This window comes from Gymnoscopelus braueri (assembly GCF_963280865.1).
Source record: "Gymnoscopelus braueri genome assembly, contig: SCAFFOLD_163, whole genome shotgun sequence".
NCBI classification, from domain to species: Eukaryota; Metazoa; Chordata; class Actinopteri; order Myctophiformes; family Myctophidae; genus Gymnoscopelus; species Gymnoscopelus braueri.
The window spans coordinates 119,540-142,289 of record NW_027660691.1 but is presented as its reverse complement, the minus strand read 5'-3'; the positions used below and the strand labels follow the sequence as shown (position 1 = coordinate 142,289).

Sequence of the window (22,750 nt, the reverse complement as noted above, 5' to 3'; positions counted from 1 at the left end):
TGAGGTCTTCCAGTGTTTAATTAATAGCTCTTATGTTTTGGGCTTCAATAAAAGTGATAAATACCCCCCCCCCCCCCACCCTGTGAGGATATCTGCTGTCAGACTCAGACGTTCCACATTCACATCACTTCATCATGTTCTCTGAGCTGAAAACCTGAAAATTCTTCTTCTACAGTAGCTACAGTAGATACAGTAGTTACAGTAGTTACAGTAGTTACAGTAGATACAGTAGATACAGTAGCTACAGTAGCTACAGTAGCTACAGTAGCTACAGTAGATACAGTAGATACAGTAGTTACAGTAGATACAGTAGTTACAGTAGATACAGTAGATACAGTAGCTACAGTAGTTACAGTAGATACAGTAGATACAGTAGTTACAGTTGGTGATGTAGGATTGGACAGTAGTTCTAGATAGAGACTAATAGTAAAGGATGAATTCACTCTGATTCTATAACCTCATTTATAATTATTGTCTCACAAACATGTTGGAGAACCTCAAGGCTGTGTTACATCACCTGTGAGGTTTACATCAGTGGTTCTGAAAGTGGGGTCTGAGGACCCCCAGGGGTCCTTGAGGGGGTTCCAGGGGGTCCCCAGCAAAATTAGTTGATATAATGTTACAATCATTTTAAACACTTTAACCATATTTTATAGTTTGGCTATTCAAAAATAGCAGATCTACAAGCTCATATCGCGGCACCGGGTGCCGCGCTATGAGCTTGTAAAAAAATGGGTTTAACCACTGTAACCCTAAATCAGCTCTTTGAAAATAGCCGATCTACAAGCACATTGTGAGCTTGTAGATTGATTATTAAAAATAAAATGAAGCAAATAAAATAAAGCAATCTTTTTTTTAAAAAGAAAAGAAAAGTGTGGGATATTTAGAACAATGTTAACATAAATATTGTATGGGGGTCCCTGGCAAAATATGTTCAGATGGGGGTCTGTGGACAAATATGTATTAATTCATATAAATACGGTTCATTAATTTGGGGTTCTTGACATGAAAAGGTTTGAGAACTGCTGATAGACATAAACACTGCAGAATGAACCACCAGTGTGACCAATCAGTGTCTTTTATAATGTGATGATTCTCTGTCCCTCTCTTTCTCTCTCTCCATCCCCCTCCCCCTGTGTGTGTGTGTGTGTGTGTGTGTGTGTGTGTGTGTGTGTGTGTGTGTGTGTGTGTGTGTGTGTGTGTGTGTGTGTGTGTGTGTGTGTGTGTGTGTGTGTGTGTGTGTGTGTGTGTTTATTATTAGTATATTTATTTTGAATGTATGAATGGAGAGTGAAAGTTACTATAACATGATGTTGACATTCACATGAATACTGACCTGGCTGTTGTGCAGTTCCTCACAGCTGGGACCAGTCTCTGTCGCCCCACCATATTTACTATGTTGTATGTGTTCAGGTCCAACACCTCCAGAACCTCCTCTGACATCAGCAGCATGGAGGCCAAAGCTGAACACTGGGTCTCAGAGAGTCTCTTCCCTGATCTGCTCTCTGACTCCAGGAACTGTTGGATACCTTGACTTACTGAGGAGTCCTTCATCTCCATCAGACAGTGGAAGATGTTGATACATCTGTCAGGAGAGAACCTCTTACCATTCATCTTCTTCAGGTTGGTGATGGCTCTCTGGATCTCCTCTGGACTGTTCTCTGTCTGACCCAGCAGGACTCCTAACAGACTCTGATTGGACTCCAGTGAGAGACCATGAAGGAAGCGGACAAAGAGGTCCAGGTGTCCACTCTCACTCTGCAGGGTTTTTTTCATAGCAGCCTTCAGGAAGTCAGACAGGGAACTGTCACTGTTGTAATCATCATCTTTCAGAAAGGTCTTCAGGACCTTCATGTTCCTCTTTGTGAAACAGTGGGACCATAGCCTCTTGTTCCTCTGTGTGAAACAGTGGAACAGGTAGACTGCAGCCAGAAACTCCTGGATGCTCAGATGAACAAAGCAGTAGACCGTTTGGAGGAAGAACACATCGTCTTCTTTGAAGAACGTTGTGCAAAAGCCTAAGATCTGCAAGTCCTTGTTCACATCAAGACCACATGCTTTCAGGTCTTTCTCATAGAAAATGATGTTGCCTTTGTCCAGTTGGTCAAACGCCAGCCTGCCCAGCTTCAGAAGAACATCTCCTGCATCCTTTATGAGCTTATATTTGTCTGCCTTATTTAGTGCAGGATTCTCCCGCTGGATCTCACCCATCAGGAAGTAGCAGTACATCTCAACCATGGTTTTTGGCAGCCAGTCTGTCTTCCCCATGTTCTGCACAACGGTAGCAGTGATCCAACAGAAGACTGGGATTTCACTCATGGTGTGGAGGATCTTTGATTCCTTGATGTGTGAGTAGATTGAGCTGGCCAGGTTCTCATCACTGATGTTCTTCATGAAGAACTCCTTCTTCTGTTCATCTCTGATGAACCCTCGTACTTCTGTCATCCTGTTAACAAAGTCCTCAGGGATCTGATTGGCTGCTGCAGGTCGTGAGGTTATCCAGATCTGAGCAGAGGGGAGCAGCTCCCCTTTGATGAGGTTTAGAATGAGTACTTCCACTGGGTACGACTCTGTGACCTGCATGAGTCCAAAATCTTTTTTGTAATTGAACTGGAAATAATTTTCATCATATCCATCCATAACAAACATAACTTTGATAGGGCTGTCGTTGTAGTTTACTGACTTCTGCAATTCGTTGAAGATGTAATTAAGAACGTCTTCCTCAATAAATATGGTTTCCTTGATGCATTTGTGAATTAGCTTTGCCAGACTAAACTTTTGTCCCTTGAGCAGATTTAACTGGCGGAACTTGAGCGGGAACACGAGGTGTGGACCTTGGAGAAAACATTTCTTTGCCCAGTCAAAGATAAATTTGTGTACAAGGAACGTTTTACCAATTCCTGCACAGCCAACGGTCAGCACTGTTCTTCCAGAAGGGTCTTTGAAGATTTCACTGAGTTGGATTTCTTTTTCCTCTCCTGCCTTCTTCATCTCCATCTGTCTGACCTCATGATGTCTGTGGATGTCTGTGACTTTGATGTCTACATTGTAGAGCGGGATGAAGATGTTTTTAAAGTCGATCTTAGGCCCTGTGCCCGACTTTACACTGATAAATGTTTTGTCCATGTTGCCTTGAAGCTGTTTTTCATAGTCAGTAATATGAAGATACCCTGATGTTCTCTCCAACAGACCTGTAGTGAACAAACAGTTCTATGTTTAACAGCCTTGTCCAGAGAGAGAGAGAGGGCGGAAGAGAGAGAGAGAGCACCCCCCCACCCCACACACACACACACACACACACACACACACACACACACACACACACACACACACACACACACACACACACACACACACACACACACACACACACACACACACACACACACACACACACACACACACACACACACACACACCCACCCCTACCTCTCAGTTTGGAGGCTTTGTCCCGTCTTGTCTCCTCTTCTCCTGTCAAAGCTGAGATGTGAGACAGTGATTGGTCAGTGTGGAGACAATAGAATCACTTTCATCTTCACATTGTTATCATTATAGATACATAGATGTATGATTTATATTAATATAGATTTATAATCATTATAGATACATAGATGTATGATTTATATTAATATAGATTTATAATCATTATAGATACATAGATGTATTATTTATATGAATATATATGTATAATCATTATAGATACATATATGTATTATTTATATGAATATGGATTTATAATCATTATACATACATATATGTATTATTTATATGAATATGGATTTATAATCATTATACATACATATATGTATTATTTATATGAATATGGATTTATAATCATTATACATACATATATGTATTATTTATATGAATATGGATTTATAATCATTATACATACATATATGTATTATTTATATGAATATAGATTTATAATCATTATACATACATAGATGGATGATTTATATTTATATAGATGTAATATCATTATAATAGGGTTGTCAAACGATTACATTTTTTAATCAGATTAATCACAGCTTAAAAATGTATTAATCATGATTAATCACCATTCGAACTATGTCCAAAAAAGAGAGTGTAACTTGAAACCAAATGGACCCGTTTCATTTGACACTCCCAAGAGTTAGATTATTGTTAAACATCTGCATTACTTGATTAAAGAATCGTTATTTTGATCAACGTTTGTTTTGTTATCTCTCCTAATGGAACCAACATCAATACAGCATGGAATTGTGGACAAAATGTCATCCAAAGATAACAACATATTTTATTATATAAGTCTTGGTGTAAAGTAACTAAGAACATTTACTCAAGTACTGTACTTACACTTTTGAGGATTTTTTACTTTACTGGAGTATTTCCTATTCCAATACTTTTACTTCTACTCCATTACATCTCAGAGGCAAATATTGTACTTTTACTCCACTACAATTATTTGTCAACTTTAGTTACTAGTTACTTTGCTGATTTAGCACATTAACCACTTCAGCCCTGTATACATTTCAGCCGATCTACAAGCTTACAATGAGCCGCGATGCCACGCATTGTGAGCTTGTAGATCTGCTGTTTTCGAAAGATTTGTTATACGTTTTGAACTTGTGAAATGGGACATTCTGCACAATGAGTACTTTTACTTTTGGTACTTTAAGTATATTATTTTGATGCCAATACTTTTGAATTACATTTTGATTACCAGACTTTTACGTATAACAGAGCATTTCTACACTGCAGTATTAATACTTTTACTTAAGTAAAAACATTGAGTACTTTTTCCACCACTGGTCTTGGGTCTGAGAGTCTAAATGTCATCACATGGTTCTGTGGCTCAAATGCTGAACAAATAATGGACCTTGATATGAAAAGGGTTGAAAACCACTGCCTTTCCTGCTCTAAACAAAACTAAACCACATTTAGAGCCGTTGTCCCACACCCACAGTAACACACAGTAACACACAGTAACACACAGTAACACACAGTAACACAGGCTCTCGTCTGTAGTAAAAAATTATACATTTTCTCTACTCACCAAAACTAAGACGGGTTTAAGATGCTGAAAGCCTATTCTACTAAGTGGGAACACTGTGAGCCCCCCCCCCCCCCCCTCACATCTAAAATACACCTTTTGACCAGAAAAGAAAACATTTCACCTGATGGGAAACATTTTTTTTATTTACTCCACTGCGCCCCCTACAGATCTGGTCAATGGAACTTTTCTATTGACCAAATGTTTTCGTTCGGGTGAAATATTTGTATTTAGACGTGAGGTGGGGGTCTCAGAGTGTTCCCACTAGGGAAAGTAGGCTTTCAACATCTTTAAACCAGTGGCGCAGCCAGAGCGCTATTATAGGCTGGGCCTCGGCAGGAGCGGGTGTTAGGGTTTTAGGGTTAGGGTTAGGTTAAGGTTATGATATTTAATTATTATTTTTGCCTGATTTTACCGATTTATTATCAAAAAAAATATTATAAAAAATTGCCCAGGCCCACCCATGGCTGAGCCCCTGCTTTAAACCATCATTGTTTTGGTGAATAGCGAAAGTATATATTTTATTCTTACTGAAGACGAGAGGCTGCAGCTGCTGCTCTACCGGGGGTGAGCGGGCAACAGCTGGAAAGTAACATAGCGTTAAAGGACAACTTAGTTTTTTTACAACAAGGGTTATTTTATTAGTTTGTGTTAAAAAACATCATGTATTGCTTTCTATCGTTATAGTGATTTTAGTGATTTTTAACTGGGGGGCGGGGGCAGGGGTGTAGCACCTTTTTTGGGGGCCCTAGTAACTCAGTCCCACTTACACCCCCCCCCCCTGTGACGCCCCTGGGCGGGGGCATTCTGTCCATTGGTAAATAGTCATGAACGCACCCTCCGATTTCCATAAAACTTTGTACGCACATCCCCACAAGGCCAAGGAACAAATGCCACCCTACATTTTTCAAATCAGCCTCATGGTGGCGTTATAACAGGCAGATTCACGTTTTGGCCTATAACTCTTGAACTGTATCGGCCAAAACGTGAATCTGCCTGTTACAGCGCCAGTGTGTAAGTTTTATGGAAATCGGAGGCTGCGTTCATGACTATTTACCAATGGACAGAATGCCCCCGCCCCCAGTTAAAAATCACTATAACGATAGAAAGCAATGCATGATTATTATTTTTACGCAATACATGATCTTTTAATTATTATCATTAAAAACTAATAAAATAACCCTTGTTGTAAAAAAAACAAAGTTGTCCTTTAACACATTACCTGCCAAGATATTAAACATACTCCTTCTAACTCTATGGACCAGAGCTAGGGGCGGGCCATTCTGCGCATGCCTTAAATGTGTCAAATATTTTAACGCAATTCATTCCAAAAATGTATTACAGCCGTTAATGCGATACTTTTGACAGCATTACATTATAGATACAGTATCTCTATAGACATTAAACCAAACGGATCTGTCGATTTTTTTCTGTGAAACTTTGCATGCATATTGCCACTAGAAATGCCACCCTGCATTTTTCACATCAATCTTTTATCTAGAATTACTTTTTCTAGTCTTAATATAGATTAGACAAATGTATCAGTTAACAAATCAGTTCCACACTTACTAGTTGTTTTATGTTTCCAGTATAAATACAGTATGAGTTCTAGTCTTACTAGTTATCTTCTGTTTACAGTATAAATACAGTATAAGTTCTAGTCTTAGGCCTACTAGTTATCTTCTGGTTACAGTATAAATACAGTATGAGTTCTAGTCTTACTAGTTATCTTCTGTTTACAGTATAAATACAGTATAAGTTCTAGTCTTAGGCCTACTAGTTATCTTCTGGTTACAGTATTAATACAGTATGAGTTCTAGTCTTACTCAGTATCGTCTGGTTCCAGTATAAATACAGCAGTACTGCTGCCACCATGATGCTGATGATCACTGGAATAACAATCACTGTCCTTCCTCTGCCTCCTGTTGATCCTCCATCTGTAGGAATGTCCCTCTCTGAAAGACATAATAATAATAATAATAATAATAATAATAATAATAATAATAATAATAATAATAATAATAATAATAATAATAATCTCTTTAGGGATGTCACTCTCTGGAAGACATCATAATAATAATAGTAATAGCAATATTAATAACAATAATGATAATAATAAATAATAAATCAGCAATACAGGGGCCAAGCAATGCAATAATAAATCTGCTCCTAATAAAGTTTTTAAGCCGTTTTGTAAAGCGACTTTGGGTACTAAGAAAAGCGCTATATAAGTCTGATGTATTATTATTATTATTATTATTATTATTATTATTATTAATATGCATAATATGCAATATGCATAATGTGCAATATGCCATAGAAACAAAATAGACTGAATTTGAGAGAAAAAAGCCCATGAAATGATCAAATGAACATAGTAAACGGCTGAGCAGAGTTCTGATAGATTGTGGATATTATAATGTATCTGTATTGTGTTGCTTGTGATGCAGATTTCAAACTATTCAGATATCATGACAAAAGTTTGCCAATTGTTTTACTTCATCTAAACCACAGAGATGGATTGTAGTATACTATTCTAATTAGGTTTATGCATTTTATCACCATAGCAACAGAATGTGGTTAATCAGCTTCATATTTGTGACAGTGGACATTGAGATGCTCTTCTACCACTGTGAGACGTTTGAGAGAAAAATAGCCTTTTCCTTTAGGTCTAAAATATGAAATAAGTAGAGCCTCCATTTAGTTTTCATAGGTCAATGTTAAAGGTCAGGGTGTTGTTTATAAAACTTAAAGGATATTTCTCTTTAAACATGTTTTCAGGGCAGCATTAAAGGAGAATTTTGGACTAAAGTTTTCTTACCTTTTCTATGACGTTATGATATCTTAGGATGAATGGTACAGTAGAACATTTTCATAACTCCACCCCTGAGCCGCCACAGCTTAAAAGGTGCGCGGATAGGCCTTAGGTTAGATCACATATTTTAATAGCTTTTTTTTAATTTATTTTTGGTGAGATCTGACGTTCATAGTGACAGAACACTATGCAAAAAAAAAAAAAAAAAAAAAAAAACAGAAGTCTCGCTAGACGAGATTGAAATCTCGAGATTTCAATCTCGTCTAGCGAGACTTCTGTTTTTTTTATTATTTTTATTTTTTTTGGGACAGTGTTCTGTCACTATGAAAGAAAAGGTAAGAAAACTTTAGTCCAAAATTCTCCTTTAACCCAATGGGCTACATGGTCTGTAGTTCAGGGCCTCGGCCACCAGGGGGCCCCGGATGAGCAGGAATTTAATTGAGAGGAAAACATTATAATTCTATCCGTGGTGTAAAGTAACTAATTACATTAACTCAAGTACTGTACAGTACAATCTTGAGGTACTGTTACTTTACTGCAGTATTTCCAATTGTCAATACTTTTACTTTTACTCCACTACATCTCAGAGGCAAATATTGTACTTTTCCTCCACTGCAATGATTTGAAAACTTTAGTTACTAATTACTTTGCATATATAAATCATTATATTATAAAACATACATTAACCACTTTAGCCCGATTTTATAAATTTAGGCCATTTGAAAATAGCAGATCTACAAGCTCACGACACGTTGTGAGCTTGTAGATATGCTATTTTCAAACATTTTAGTACTTTTACTTTAGAGCTACAGCTCTAGAATGTGTTTCATTCATTGAACTGAAATCTCTCTCCATCTCAAACAGCTGCTCTGTTACAACATCTGATTTAACGTCTTTATAAAGAATGTCGCTTTGAAGAAAAGCAGGCCCAAGCAAGTCAAGCATGCTATAAGGCTATATATAGCCTACAGTGTTCATTTATATATTTGCATAGTTTGCATATCTCTGCTGTCGGGCAGAAACCAACCATAGTTGGTTTCCAAAATATTAACTTTTCAGGAAATGAAAAAAACAAACAAAAAAATAAACATGTTTTAAAAGAACACAATCCTGCCTCATTAAAGTTGGTATGGTGTCTTTATAGGCTACATTGTCAGATAATGTGTCCTTATAGTCCAGGCAAACTAGCTCACTTTGGACTAGGGATGCACCGAATGGGAAATTCTTTAATTTGTTTACCAAAGTTACCTGATTATGGCAAAATACATGATTATGGCAAAATGTTACTTAAATAATAATCACTATTATGGAAACATTTATTAACACATTGAATGCCAAAAACGGTCCGGACCGTTTTTGAGGGTCCAAACGAGAAGTGCCGAAAACGGTCCGGACCGTTTTTGACCCAATTCTATTTTTATACATGTGGGCCACGTGGGGCGCTAAAACGAAACTTTGACATCACCCAAGCAGTTTCTGAGAAGAAGAGGCTGGATGTGGCTCCATGTCAAAAATCCTTCCGGTCGGCGTTTTCAATGTTATCTCCTTGATTAAAAGCTTAATATCTCCATTTCTTTTTAATGTGGTGGAAACGAGCCGTTTTCGATCGGCGATCACGCTGCAATGGAGGGTCGCGTTGGAAATATTATTGTTCCAGGCGTTAGTCGGGACCCTCCGCCGTCTCGCACGCACGCTTTGTTTACATGCATTTCCGCGTCGGGGCTTCTCACAGCACGAAATGTATAACGCAAGTGGATGGAAGAAATGCTGGCACTCAACGTATAATATTTTAATAAACCTCTGGCACCCAATGTGTTAAGCACTTTTGAATGCATACATTAATTCCAGACTGACTGCTGAAAGATTGTAAAATGTAAACATTTATATAATTATATAATAAGATTATTCCAGATTTTATTCCAAGATTTTTTTTAAATAGCATTGTTTCGGTGTCTTTCGGTGATATTGGCCGATATGTTTCGGTTTCTTTTGGCCGATATGTTTCGGTGTCTTTCGTGATATTTTTTCGGCATAAAAACCCTTTCGACCGAAAGCCGAAAATGCTTTTTTTAACCATTATCGGCCGATATGTTTCGGTGGCCGAATATTCGGTGCATCCCTACTTTGGACCTCAAAATCAAAGTAATTGTAATAGTTTTTTTCTTCACAGACCATTTCTATGAAGTCACCAGAACAACATACTAAACGTCCTAAGAAATCCTAGTTCCAATTATCATTCGTCTGAGATTTCAATTGATTTCCAAATATACTGTAGGAATTCAGATTTAAAAAAAAAATGTTTTAACCAATATAACAGAACTACAGGATGTTATTACCAGATATTCTAGCAGCCTTTCACATCAAAGTAATTGTAACAAAATGTTTTTCACCATACATCATTTCAATGAGCTGTCCAGAACAACATACTAAAAGTCCTAAGATATCCTAGTTGTGGAAGTTGAATTGGCATCAATCTACAATGTCTACCAATTATTGTCAAAAAGCCATGTAAAATGATGGTGAGTCAATGAGTCAATGTCGATTAAACATATAATGTTCAGTCTTATGGATGAGAGAAGGTCCTCAAACAATAATGTTCAGGGTTAGGGTCTCAAGGATTAAGTGAGTCTCACGGCCAGGGACCAAACATACTAGACAATTTTCTAGCTACAAGCTCATTTAGACAGACAGACAGACAGACAGACAGACAGACAGACAGACAGACAGACAGACAGACAGACAGACAGACAGACAGACAGACAGACACTTTAACCTATTTCGGGATTCATGCCATTTTTCAACAACAGCCTAATGAAATGAGCAGATCTACAAGCTCACAACCGAGCTTGTAGATCTGCTCATTTCATCAGGTTATATTTTAATGTGTTGTCAATGCGATGCGTTGTGAGCTTTCCCCAGTTACATCCATAATATATACAGTAGGACTTAAATGGATAGTTCACACTTATTTTCTATCAATTACATGCCTTGAATTCATGGCGATGTTTTTGTCACATTCCTAAGCCAATAATTTGATGACCGGTGGAAAGATGCTAATGTCTCCTGTAGGAGACTCAAAGTTGACACTTTGAGTCTCCTACAGGAGACACCGCCTGTCATCAAATTATTGGCTCAGGAATGCGACAAAATCCAAAAAATGTGGTGTGTAATCGATATAAAATAAAATAGAATCGGGGTGAACTATCCCTTTAAGTAAGAGGTTCAGCTGAGCTTCATATCAATATAATATTGTTAAACAATGCTGCTCATATGGTTTATTTTATTCACCTCTACGTGCCTTTACAGTCATTAGAAAACTCACTATTTACAATGTAATCAATTGTATCATTATGTATCATTATTTTACTGAGATGAGACACAGTAATACTTATAATAATGTGATGTAAAGTGTGTGTTAAGATGATTAGACCCATTAACCACATACCAAACTTTATGTTTTCTCTGCTCACACTTCTCAGACCAGAGGCTGTAATCACTAGTAGACACGCCCACCTTCCCACAGCCAATGACATTCAGACATTTAGCCAGATTGACAGATCATCAGAGACAAATGAGAACTAAACTAGAATAGGACTCTAGACCTGATCTGAGCAGTGAATAGAAAACGTTCTCTAGCAAATCCATGGTCAGCATTTACAGGAGATTTATGACCGCTCACAGGAGCTGACGCTAAAGAGTTGCAGAGAGATTTAAATGATACTCAGAACTGCATTAGGGTCCCACGTGTGTTAAACGGCGCTGAGAGCCGCTGACATTAAACGTGTTTAATCCATATTTTAAAATGTAGTTTCACTCTTCCTGGTGCTACATGTCCTGTCTCTCTATCTGCTACCTGCACACTCTGTCTAGCCATTCACCAATGTTGCCAGATTTTGCGAGAGAAACAAGCAACCAGGTCTACAGAAACAAGCCCAAAAGAAGCGACCAGCTCAGGCCACATCTCACACACAGTAGCTGTCTTGTCTTGTCTTGTACAATGTGTACAATGAATCAGGAACACAATGTCCCGTCACATGTGTTATTAACCAGAATGCTGCATTCATCTATAGACGAATCTACAGACGCGCTGCCTGTAGTCAATCATAACTTCTGTGTCAAGCGGCTGCCGCTCCGCACCGCGACACCACAGTTATGATTGCCTACAGGCAGCGCGTCTGTAGATTCGTCTTTACACACAGATTGTGTGAGATAAATAAGCAACCAGGTCTATGAAAACAAGCCCAAAAGAAGCGACTAGGCCACATGAGCACTTTAAACCTATATGTATATATTGAAAATAGAAGATCTACAAGCTTGGGTCGCGTAGTGAGCTTAAAATGTGAAATATTTGGATGTTTTAAATATTCTAACAACATCTAACATTTAGGCCTTTCACACATGTAGCAACATGACTATCATGCGTTCACACATGATAGTCAGGGGATATTTCAAAAAATCTGGGAATAAATTCCTTACCAAGAAGTTTCTTCACCAATATGTTTGTAAAGGTGTCTAGTAACACATCTCATAAAGACTGTAATGCAGTTTCCCTAGGGGAATTTTTGACAGCTGCTGAAAGTTGGGGTACCCACCATAACCTTATGCACGGAAAAAAAATCTAAATTGAATTATTTTTTAAGTAGCATGTGAGGGGTCAAACTAGGGTGTTTTTATGATTCTGAATCCATTGCAAGCATTTGTTTTGCACCAAAACCACTCATTGGGCTAAAAACGGCCCAAGGAGTGGTTTTGGTGCAAAAAAAATGCTTGCAATGGATTCAGAATCATAACCTTATGCAGGGATTTTTTTCCCCGCATAAGGTTATGGTGGGTACCCCGACTTTCAGCAGCTGTCAAAAATTCTCCTAGGGAAACTGCATTTCAGTCTTTGTGAGATGTGTTACTAACTTACTAGACACCTTTACAAACACATTGGTGAAGACATTTCTTGGTAAGGAATTTATTCCTAGATTTGACATTATTCTGATAATATTCCCTGACTAATGAAGGTAAATAGCCTGTTTGATAAGGTGATGGCGTGTCTGGATAGTACACACACACACACACACACACACACACACACACACACACACACACACACACACACACACACACACACACACACACACACACACACACACACACACACACACACACACACACACACACACACACACACACACACACACACACACAGCCTGAGGGAGGTGCAAACTGGATCAATGCCTCATAGACATATAATAATAATAATAATAATAATAATAAACTTTATTTGTATAGCACCTTTCATGACATGAAATGCAGCTCAAAGTGCTTTACAGAGCAATAATACAATTACAGTTAGAACCAATTTAACAATAAAGCAAACAAAGATAAAATAAAATAAAATAAAAGCAAGCAAAAGCAAAGGCATAAAACAACATTAAAATAGGGAATACAGTGAGGAATTAAAAATCAACCAAAGAATCAGCTAAAAGCAAGAGTGAAGTAATAGGTCTTGAGCTGTGCTTTAAAGCTATCGACAGAGGCTGCCTGTCTTAGGTGTAATGGGAGTTTATTCCACACTGTCGGTCCGTAAAAGCAGAATGCTGCTTCACCGTATTTTTTATATGTCATTGTAGGCACCTCGAGCAGGTCAGCACTTGAAGACCTGAGGGCCCGGTTTGGAACATATCTCTCTAGGCAGTCAGAGAGGTAGGTAGGTGCCAGACCATTTAGAGCTTTATAAACTATTAAAAGAATTTTAAAATCAATCCTAAAAACAACCGGGAGCCAGTGTAGTGAAGCAAGAACTGGAGTGATATGTTCTCTCATCCTGGTTTTAGTTAAAATTCTGGCTGCCGCATTTTGAACAAGTTGTAATCTGTCAGTTGTTTTCTTTGGCAGGCCAGAGTAGAGTGCGTTGCAGTAATCAAGCCGAGAGAAAACAAAAGCGTGGATCAGCGTCTTTGCATCGTCTAACGACAGATAGTCTCTAATTCGCGCAATATTTCTAAGATGAAAGAAAGCAATCTTGGTGACATGATTAATGTGTGTATTGAAATTCAATTCAGAATCGATAATCACCCCCAGGTTCTTTACTGTGGTGTTACTTTCTACAGCCAGGTTACCAAGTCTACTTGTTATTGATTCTCTCTGCTCACTGGAGCCAATTATGAGAACTTCTGTTTTATCCTCATTTAGCTTAAGAAAGTTCTCACTCATCCAGCATTTTATACTGGACAGACAGGTCAACAATGGGTCTAGAGCGCAGGGGTCGTCTGGAGCTACTGAAAGATACAGCTGGGTATCATCAGCATAGAAATGGAAGTTCACTCCGTGATCGGCGATGAGTTCTCCCAGCGGTAGTATATACAGGGAGAACAATAAGGGACCCAGAATTGAGCCCTGTGGAATACCAGAACAGATGTTGTGTTTGTCTGAGTCAAAGTTAGCTAGACTGACAAAATAGCTTCTGCCTGTTAGGTAAGAGTGAAACCAAGACAAGGCTGTGCCTGACAAACCAATCCAGTACTCCAAACGTTGTAGTAGAATTGTGTGATCAATCGTATCAAAAGCAGCGGTTAAGTCAAGAAGTAGGAGAACAGATACATTTTTGTCGTCAGCGGACACCCTTAGATCATTAATTACTTTTACAAGTGCTGTTTCTGTACTATGACCTTTCCTGAAGCCAGATTGGAATTTGTTATGAACCTTATTGTTCTGTAGGAACACATCCAGTTGATGAAAGATAGTTTTTTCTAAGACCTTGCCCAAAAATGGCAGATTTGAGATTGGTCTATAATTACCCAGCACCAATGGATCAAGGTTGTGTTTCTTGAGTAGCGGCCTGACTACAGCCGTTTTCAGTGAGTCTGGAAAGACGCCTGAAAGTAGAGAGCTGTTTACAATTTTTAGGATATCTCCAATAACACTGTCTAAAACCTCTTTGAGAAACGGGGTGGGTACTACATCCAGTGAGCAAGATGATGATGTCATCTGTGATATAGTTTTACGGAGTTCCTCTTCATTAATTGCGCAGAATGATATTAGGCTTCCTCTGGAGGGATCTACATTTTTGCACCATGCACCATTTGCCGCATTTGCAGTGCTAGCAGCAGCATTTATAATACCAGCTCGAATGCTAAAAATTTTGTTTTCAAAAAAGGATGCGAACTCATCACACTTAGCTTTAGAAGCAGGGAGCGACTCCTTGTAAGCCTGGGGGGGGTTTAAGAGATGTTCAATGGTAGAGAATAAGACTCTGGCATTTTGCTTGTTGTCATTGATAATGCGTGAAAAATATGCCTGCCTTGCCAAGCGCAGTGCTTTGTTATAGGCCACTGTTGACTTCTTAAAGATCTCTAGGTGGACAGTGAGTTTGTTTTTTCTCCAAATTCGCTCAGCTTAGAGTTAAAGGTAGAGTCTCCTCTGGCTCTGAGGCGTCTGTATCTCCGGCGCCATTTTGGAGAAGGCAAGCTTCCTGACTACTGGCCAATCACAGCGCGTCTTTTCCGGGACTTCCGGGTCAGAATCTAGTTATATCTAGATATTTTTTATACAACTAGATGTATGTTTCTATATCTATGAATGCACTGTGCAGTATCTAGGTTTCTATATCTATGAATGCACTGTGCAGTATCTAGGTTTCTATATCTATGAATGCACTGTGCAGTATCTAGGTTTCTATATCTATGAATTCATTGAGCAGTATCTAGGTTTCTATATCTATGAATGCACTGTGCAGTATCTAGGTTTCTATATCTATGAATGCACTGTGCAGTATCTAGGTTTCTATATCTATGAATGCACTGAGCAGTATCTAGGTTTCTATATCTATGAATGCAGCTTGTTGTCTACAATTACTAAAGAGACGTTTATGTTTTGTTCGCTTAAATGAGCCGTTGATCATAGAGGCTTGATCAGTGAATATTTCAAGTCAAACGCTCTCCCTCTAAAACACACCAGAACAGAGGAGAGGCTCTACTCGTTAATAATAGATGAGTCATCAACAAAATGTAAATTCACTGAACAATCACCATGTCCATACATTCACACATTGAGCTAGGACATTACCTCGACTTCACACAAGGGAGCCACACACACACACACACACACACACACACACACACACACACACACACACACACACACACACACACACACACACACACACACACACACACACACACACACACACACACACACACACACACACACGGGCTGTACCCAAACGTTCGGACCTTCGTTCGTTATGTCGGCATTCGAATCTTAATTAATGAGTTCGAACCTCCGCTTTTTATATATATATATATATATATATATATATATATTTCTTTTTAAATCTTAAAATATATATCAGAATGTGAAATATATCAGAATATCACAGTACTATGTTGTGTTTACAATAATTTGAAAGTCACGAAAGTCACGCACGCACGCACGCACGCACGCACGCACAGTAGAGATGCACGGATGGCCTCTCACGTCACCCGAATGCGCATGTACAAATTAATTATCTGCCCGTTATCCAACCGCAATAATTATATTATCCAATTTAAATATCCGCACCAACCTTTTTTCCCGTATGTCAAAATATTATTATTTTCTGGTATTCCCCGTTAGTTTTATTATTAGTTGTGCGATGCGATCACAAAATGCATTGATTTAGCCTATGGAATGTCGGTGCGTCTTTTTTCTTTTTTTTAAAACCGGTGCTGCGCTGAACATACAGAGCTCACTGCTCTGCTGCGCTGAACATATATGACTCTGTGCGGCATCCAACATACAGGCATCCAACATACATGCGGCATCCAACATACAGAGCGCACTGCTCTGCTGCCAGCGGCACCGGTTAAAAAAAAAAGAAAAAAGACGCACCGACATTCCATAGGCTAAATCAATGCATTTTTTGATCGCATCGCACAGAGGCTGCTCTACACACTCACACAGACACAAGCACGCAGAGATTTAGCTATTTTATGGATAGATATATTAGATGTCATTAATTTATTTACCGCAATATTTCACCCGCGGTTTATCCGATATTAATTAATAATGATATTTGATTGACCCGAATCCACCCTAACTGCGGCAAGCCGGCAACCGCGGCTAAAACTAGTGTTCTTGGCACACAACATGAAGAGAGTACAGCAGAGGTGAGGGCCGACTCGGTCGGCAAGACTTTTTTTTTTGGTTCGTCACGAGACGAGAGTGACGAGAGTGAGACATTTTATTTTAAAAGTCGTTGTTTGTTAACTGTTTCAAGCTGCCACGCCCTGCCATACTTATGTTTTATAGTTGTTGTTTAATGTAACTAACAGCCCTGTGCAGAATATTGTCTGTCGTATTGTTAGATATTGGCCAAAAAGAGAGCGAGTTGTCTCGAGAGAAAAAAAAAGACACTGTGACAATTAATGCGCCTGTTTTATTTTTCTGTTACATGAATGAAGGCTTTTAAGGGAGGCTATTGATCTGCATTGCTTGTACTGTCTGGTAACGAACGACTTCAGCAATAAATCCTAAACTTTAGGAAATATCTTGTCTTGTTTGATCCTTAAATCCTTTCAATACATTATGGGCATTATGAAACAACTTTTTTTTAAAACCAATAGACTATGCAATGTCGGCTCTATAATGAATTGCAGCTTGGTTAAAGGCACGTTCTTTTAATTAATTAAATAAACACGATCGTTCGAACGAACGTCCTTCGATGGTTCAAAAGTCGAACCATCGTTGTATTCATTAATTAATAAATAAAACAATGGTTCGACTTTCGAACCATCGTTTTGTTAATGAATTGATTAAAAACTATGGTTCGATGTTCGAACCACCGTTTCATTAATTAAATAATTAAATACGATGGTTCGAACGTCCGTTCGAAATTCCTCGCCGAAGTTCAAATCCTAAAAACAGGGTTTGGGTACAGCCCTAACACACACACACACACACACACACACACACACACACACACACACACACACACACACAAACACATACACACACACACACACACACACACACACACACACGCACACGCACGCGCACAAACACAGCAAAATGTGTTAATAGCATCAAGATCAGCTACTTAAAATCTATGTAAATGGACTTTTTGAAAATAGCCAATAAGCAGACTTGGCAACACTGTGGTTCACAAGCAGGGGGCGGGGCTACCCTTTTCTACCATTTCCCGAACAAGAGGGAAGTATGGACTTTTGATTATATTTTATAAACCTTATAGTTATTATTTTATCATACAACACAACAAGTGTGTGTGTGTGTGTGTGTGTGTGTGTGTGTGTGTGTGTGTGTGTGTGTGTGTGTGTGTGTGTGTGTGCTAAATGCCTGAATAGGACAAAATAATACAAAAATGGGTGAAGAAATACAGAAATAAATACATTAAAACGTTTTTTCTATTTCTGTGCATATTTATTATTTTCTAATTAACCTGCACTTTTATTTCTACTATTTCTTTCTTTAGTATTTCATTTATTCATGTATTTATTTTTAAATATGTCAGCTCTGGCCCTCCATACTGACAGAGGTGTTTACAGAGGTTCTTCAAGGTGTTAAACAGAGATTAAACATTCATTACCTGAGATGTAATGGTGTGTGTCAGCAGTGTGGTTGATGTGTGGCAGGTGAACTCTACAGGTCACATGACCTGGTGGTGTCACTGTCACATTCCTCTGGACATCATAACAGTGTGGAGAAGGTTTGTCTGTCACTGAGGGTCCAGCAGGGAGGAGGGTTCCATCACCGTCCAGCCAAGACATCTCAGGTTGTGGATACCAGCACCCAGAGTCACATGACAAAGATACACCACCGTCTGTTGGTCCATTTGAAGAGATCACTGGATGAGACCCTGACCCTGTAAAAACACATTTATAGAGATCACTGACCCTGTAAAAACACATTTATAGAGATCACTGACCCTGTAAAAACACATTTATAGAGATCACTGACCCTGGAAAAACACATTTATAGAGATCACTGAGCCTGTAAAAACACATTTATAGAGATCACTGACCCTGTAAAAACACATTTATAGAGATCACTGAGCCTGTAAAAACACATTTATAGAGATCACTGAGCCTGTAAAAACACATTTATAGAGATCACTGACCCTGTAAAAACACATTTATAGAGATCACTGAGCCTGTAAAAACACATTTATAGAGATCACTGAGCCTGTAAAAACACATTTATAGAGATCACTGACCCTGTAAAAACACATTAACATGATTAAGTGTATTCTGTGAATGCTGGCACTACACACTGTTCTCTGTTATTATCTACTGACAGTATGGACTGAATTAGATACTGCACACTGTGCTCTTTGTACTAACAGTATACACTACATCTAACCATAAACACTGTTTATGGTTAAGCTCTGCACCATGGGAGCCTTCAGCTCAGCTGCTCCTGGGCTGTGGAACAGCGCCCTCTCTGACCATCTGAGAGAACCACAGTCTGTTGACTCTTTTTAAAGGAGACAAAAGCCTTTCTTTTTAACAAGGCATTTTCCTAGATGGACTTATTGATGCCTTTGGGCGCGCTCCCACCGCACTTTTATTTTACCTCTGGGGCGGAATCTGCCAATGCTTTGTCAATGCAAATGCGTGGATTCCTGTTCTTGCAGATTTTTTCCAAGAATCCACGCATTTGCTGCTGCTATAAATCCTGCTAATTCTGTGGGCACCACCATCGTACAGCGAGGCATGACTGCATAACAGTGTTTTAATGGCAATTTAAAATTTCGTCGGCTTCAAATAAATCAACAGAACCCACTGATGCACCCAGACTCATAGTTCTACTCAGGCATACAGACAGAGCCGTAGGAAGCCATTCCCAGTTGGGGGGGATATATTTGTACCGGCCCACGTTCGGGACATGCGCGCGCGTAGCGCGCAAAAAAATTGGCTCGGGGTCGCGGCCCACGCGAGGCCCCCCCCGTCCCCCACGGCCCTGCATACAGAACACATTGTCCACACAGTAACTTAAAGTTTTAGCTTGCAGGTTTACTTATCCCAGAAATGTGCATAGAAACAGATTATTCCATGGCATGGCATTGCTTTCTGGCGTGTGGCTCTGGCACTAAAGTGTCTGTCCACCCAGGTGCAGCCCTTTACCAATCACCAGGCCTACATATGCCCTTTCTGTCAATCAATTAGTTAGGCCTGGAGAGGCGTGCCCTTGGTGATCACAAATCATCTACATAACCAATAATCTAACTAATAATGCCAAATAATAACTACTGTCATGATAATAATAATAATAATAATAATAATAATAATAATAATAATAATAATAATAATAATAATAATAAACTAGAACAGTGAAATGTCTTCTACAAGTGTGACTAATCCTTTACCATGGAAGTCTTTCCTTGTCTATATACCATTATTTTTATTTGACATGGCATAAGGTATAAAATTATTGTTCAAACAAATCAAACACATGTTCAATAGAGTTACTGTATGATTTGGTTGTTAGAATGACATTTCTACAGTAAAGCTCTGAATAACCTATGAATAACCTATGATAACCTATGATAACCTATGATGATTACTTTTATTTGTACTTGAAATAAAATATCAACTTTGAATATAACTATTGAAACTAGACAAGATTGTCAATAGTCACAAATGTCCTTATGTGTACTTATTTAATTGATGTTAAATTAATACAGTATATAAAGTTTATCATCATGGTGTTCTTTAGTGTTTTTGATATTTCAGAAAGCAGAATGATCAGGTCTAGGTTTGGACCCGTTCCCAGGGATGAGAATACTTTTTTTGACAGATTTTCTTTTTTTTTATAATAATAATGTGTCAGTCCTTGTCCCTTTATGCCCATATATGGAGATCCCTGATGTCATCAGTGTGCCCATGTATGGGCATGCTGATATGCCCATATATGTAGATCTCTGTCAGTCCTTGTCCCTTTAAGCTCATATACTGTATGGAGATCCCTGATGTCATCAGTATATGTCCATATATGGGCATGCCCCCTTTAGGGCCCATATATGGAGGTGAGTGATTTGTTAGGGCCTGATGCCATGATGACGCATTGAGGTTAGACACACTCCATATTTGGGCGTAGCTGCCTTGGGAACTCCTTATATGGTTATGGCTGTCATGGTGACATGAGCATGATGCCAGAGGTCTGTAACTCGGTGCCGCGTTATGAGCTTGTATATCTGCAATTTTTGAATAGCCAAATAAATCTTAAAATGACAGATGCGTTCACGGTCGTAATGGATTAAGCCAATTGTAATATAGGAAGGATACATATCATTTATTGTATTTAAATATATATACGTATATATGTTACAGTACATGTGAGAAAAACAGAACGGGGAGCGCCCGTTTTTCCGGCGCGGGAGGCCGGGCCGCGGCCCTTTGAGGTCGCCCCCCCCCCGAGGGAAACAAAACGGCACCCAGCCGCCGGGGCAAAACGCATCCTCAGGACCGGGGCAGTGATTGCCGGGCCCGGTCGGTCCCTCTGCCTCCCGTCCTCTCGTCCGGTGCCACGGCCTTTTGCCCCCCCTCCCCCCCCCCCTCCCCCGGCCTGAGGCCAAAAACGGGCGCTCCCCGCTCCGTTTTTCTCACATGTACTGTATCACAAGGGTTCCCAAACCTTTCAGGCCGCGACCCCCCACAATAATCATATTTGAACTGGGGACCCCCAAAATAATCATATTTGAACTAGGGACCCCCAAAATAATCATATTTGAACTAGGGACCCCCAAAATAATCATATTTGAACTAGGGACCTCCCAATATATATATATATATATTATACATATATATATATATATATATATATATATATATATATATATATATATATATATAATCGTATTTATATAATTAAAATTTATTTTAATGAGCCCAACAATGGTTTTGACCATTAAATCTTACCAACAAGGAGCTGGATCAAACTGCTGCTTCTCAGTGTTGGAGCAGAACACGTGTAGGTTCCCTCATCTGAGAGGTTCACCCTGGTCAGCTTCAGTGAGATGTTACCATGCTGCAGCTCCTGAGCAAACAGGGACGTCCTCCGTTGGTACGAGGGGTTCACAGCTTCAGTGATGTGACGTCCATCTTGGAGGAGATACACATACTGTGGCTTCAGGTCAGCTCTGGTCCACTCCACTGTACTTCTCTCCATGTTGACAGCAGGTTTAATGTGACATGGAAGGATCACATCATCTCCCTCTCTGACCATCACAGGCTGAGACCCAATCACCTGTTGTCCTTAAAACAAAAACAAATAAAACTGCTTTAGTGGTGATAATAATCTTAAAATATTCATCTTTATTTAGATAGATTTAGATAGATGTATGTATGCTGTTAAAATGTCATCAATACTATCTTAGTATGTTGTTCACACCAGTGATGCTCAACCTTTTCAGGCCGTGACCCCCAAAATAATCATATTTGAACTGGGGACCCCTCAACCTGAAAAGAACTTGGAATTGTAAGAGTTGAGGCATTACATTTAGTTAGACTCTGTTCCACAAATGCAAATAGTGGAAATAGCAGATCTACAAGCCCACAACGCCTCGCGGCATGTAGATCGGCTATTTTCAAAATGTTTACCTTTTTCTTAGGTCATATTTGACAATTTGGCAACATTTTATACAATAGTTTGTATTTTTGATGCAGTAATGGTCTTATTTTCTTTTTTTCATTATTATTATTTTAGCGCTATTAAAAAGGTCTTTGAAAGTAATTACATTGTCACTTTATAAATGTGCAGATACCCTGTATATACACTTATACTGTATGTTGGTTTGTTTACTGATTAAAGTAAGAAAACAAAGCTAATCTTCTGGGGACCCCCAAAATAATTTGGGGAGACTGGTTTAGACAGATTGAAGGTTTAATGTTACCTGCTATCCTACTTTGTAGCAC

General features: G+C 38.9%; 1 protein-coding gene across 1 annotated transcript in view; it reads right to left on the bottom strand.

The window, feature by feature from the left end:
* LOC308081304 (NLR family CARD domain-containing protein 3-like) overlaps positions 1-22,750 on the bottom strand; it is a gene marked incomplete at its 3' end in the record, with an annotated part of 43,505 nt that overhangs the window by 6,982 nt on the left and 13,773 nt on the right. Inside the window, exons 3-7 of the mRNA XM_080457687.1 lie at positions 21,755-22,090; positions 18,424-18,699; positions 6,862-6,990; positions 3,430-3,480; positions 1,337-3,191 (exon numbers count right to left, since the gene is read on the bottom strand). Coding sequence (XP_080313813.1) covers positions 1,337-3,191; positions 3,430-3,480; positions 6,862-6,990; positions 18,424-18,699; positions 21,755-22,061 — 2,618 coding nt within the window. The remainder of the gene's footprint in view (positions 1-1,336; positions 3,192-3,429; positions 3,481-6,861; positions 6,991-18,423; positions 18,700-21,754; positions 22,091-22,750) is intronic.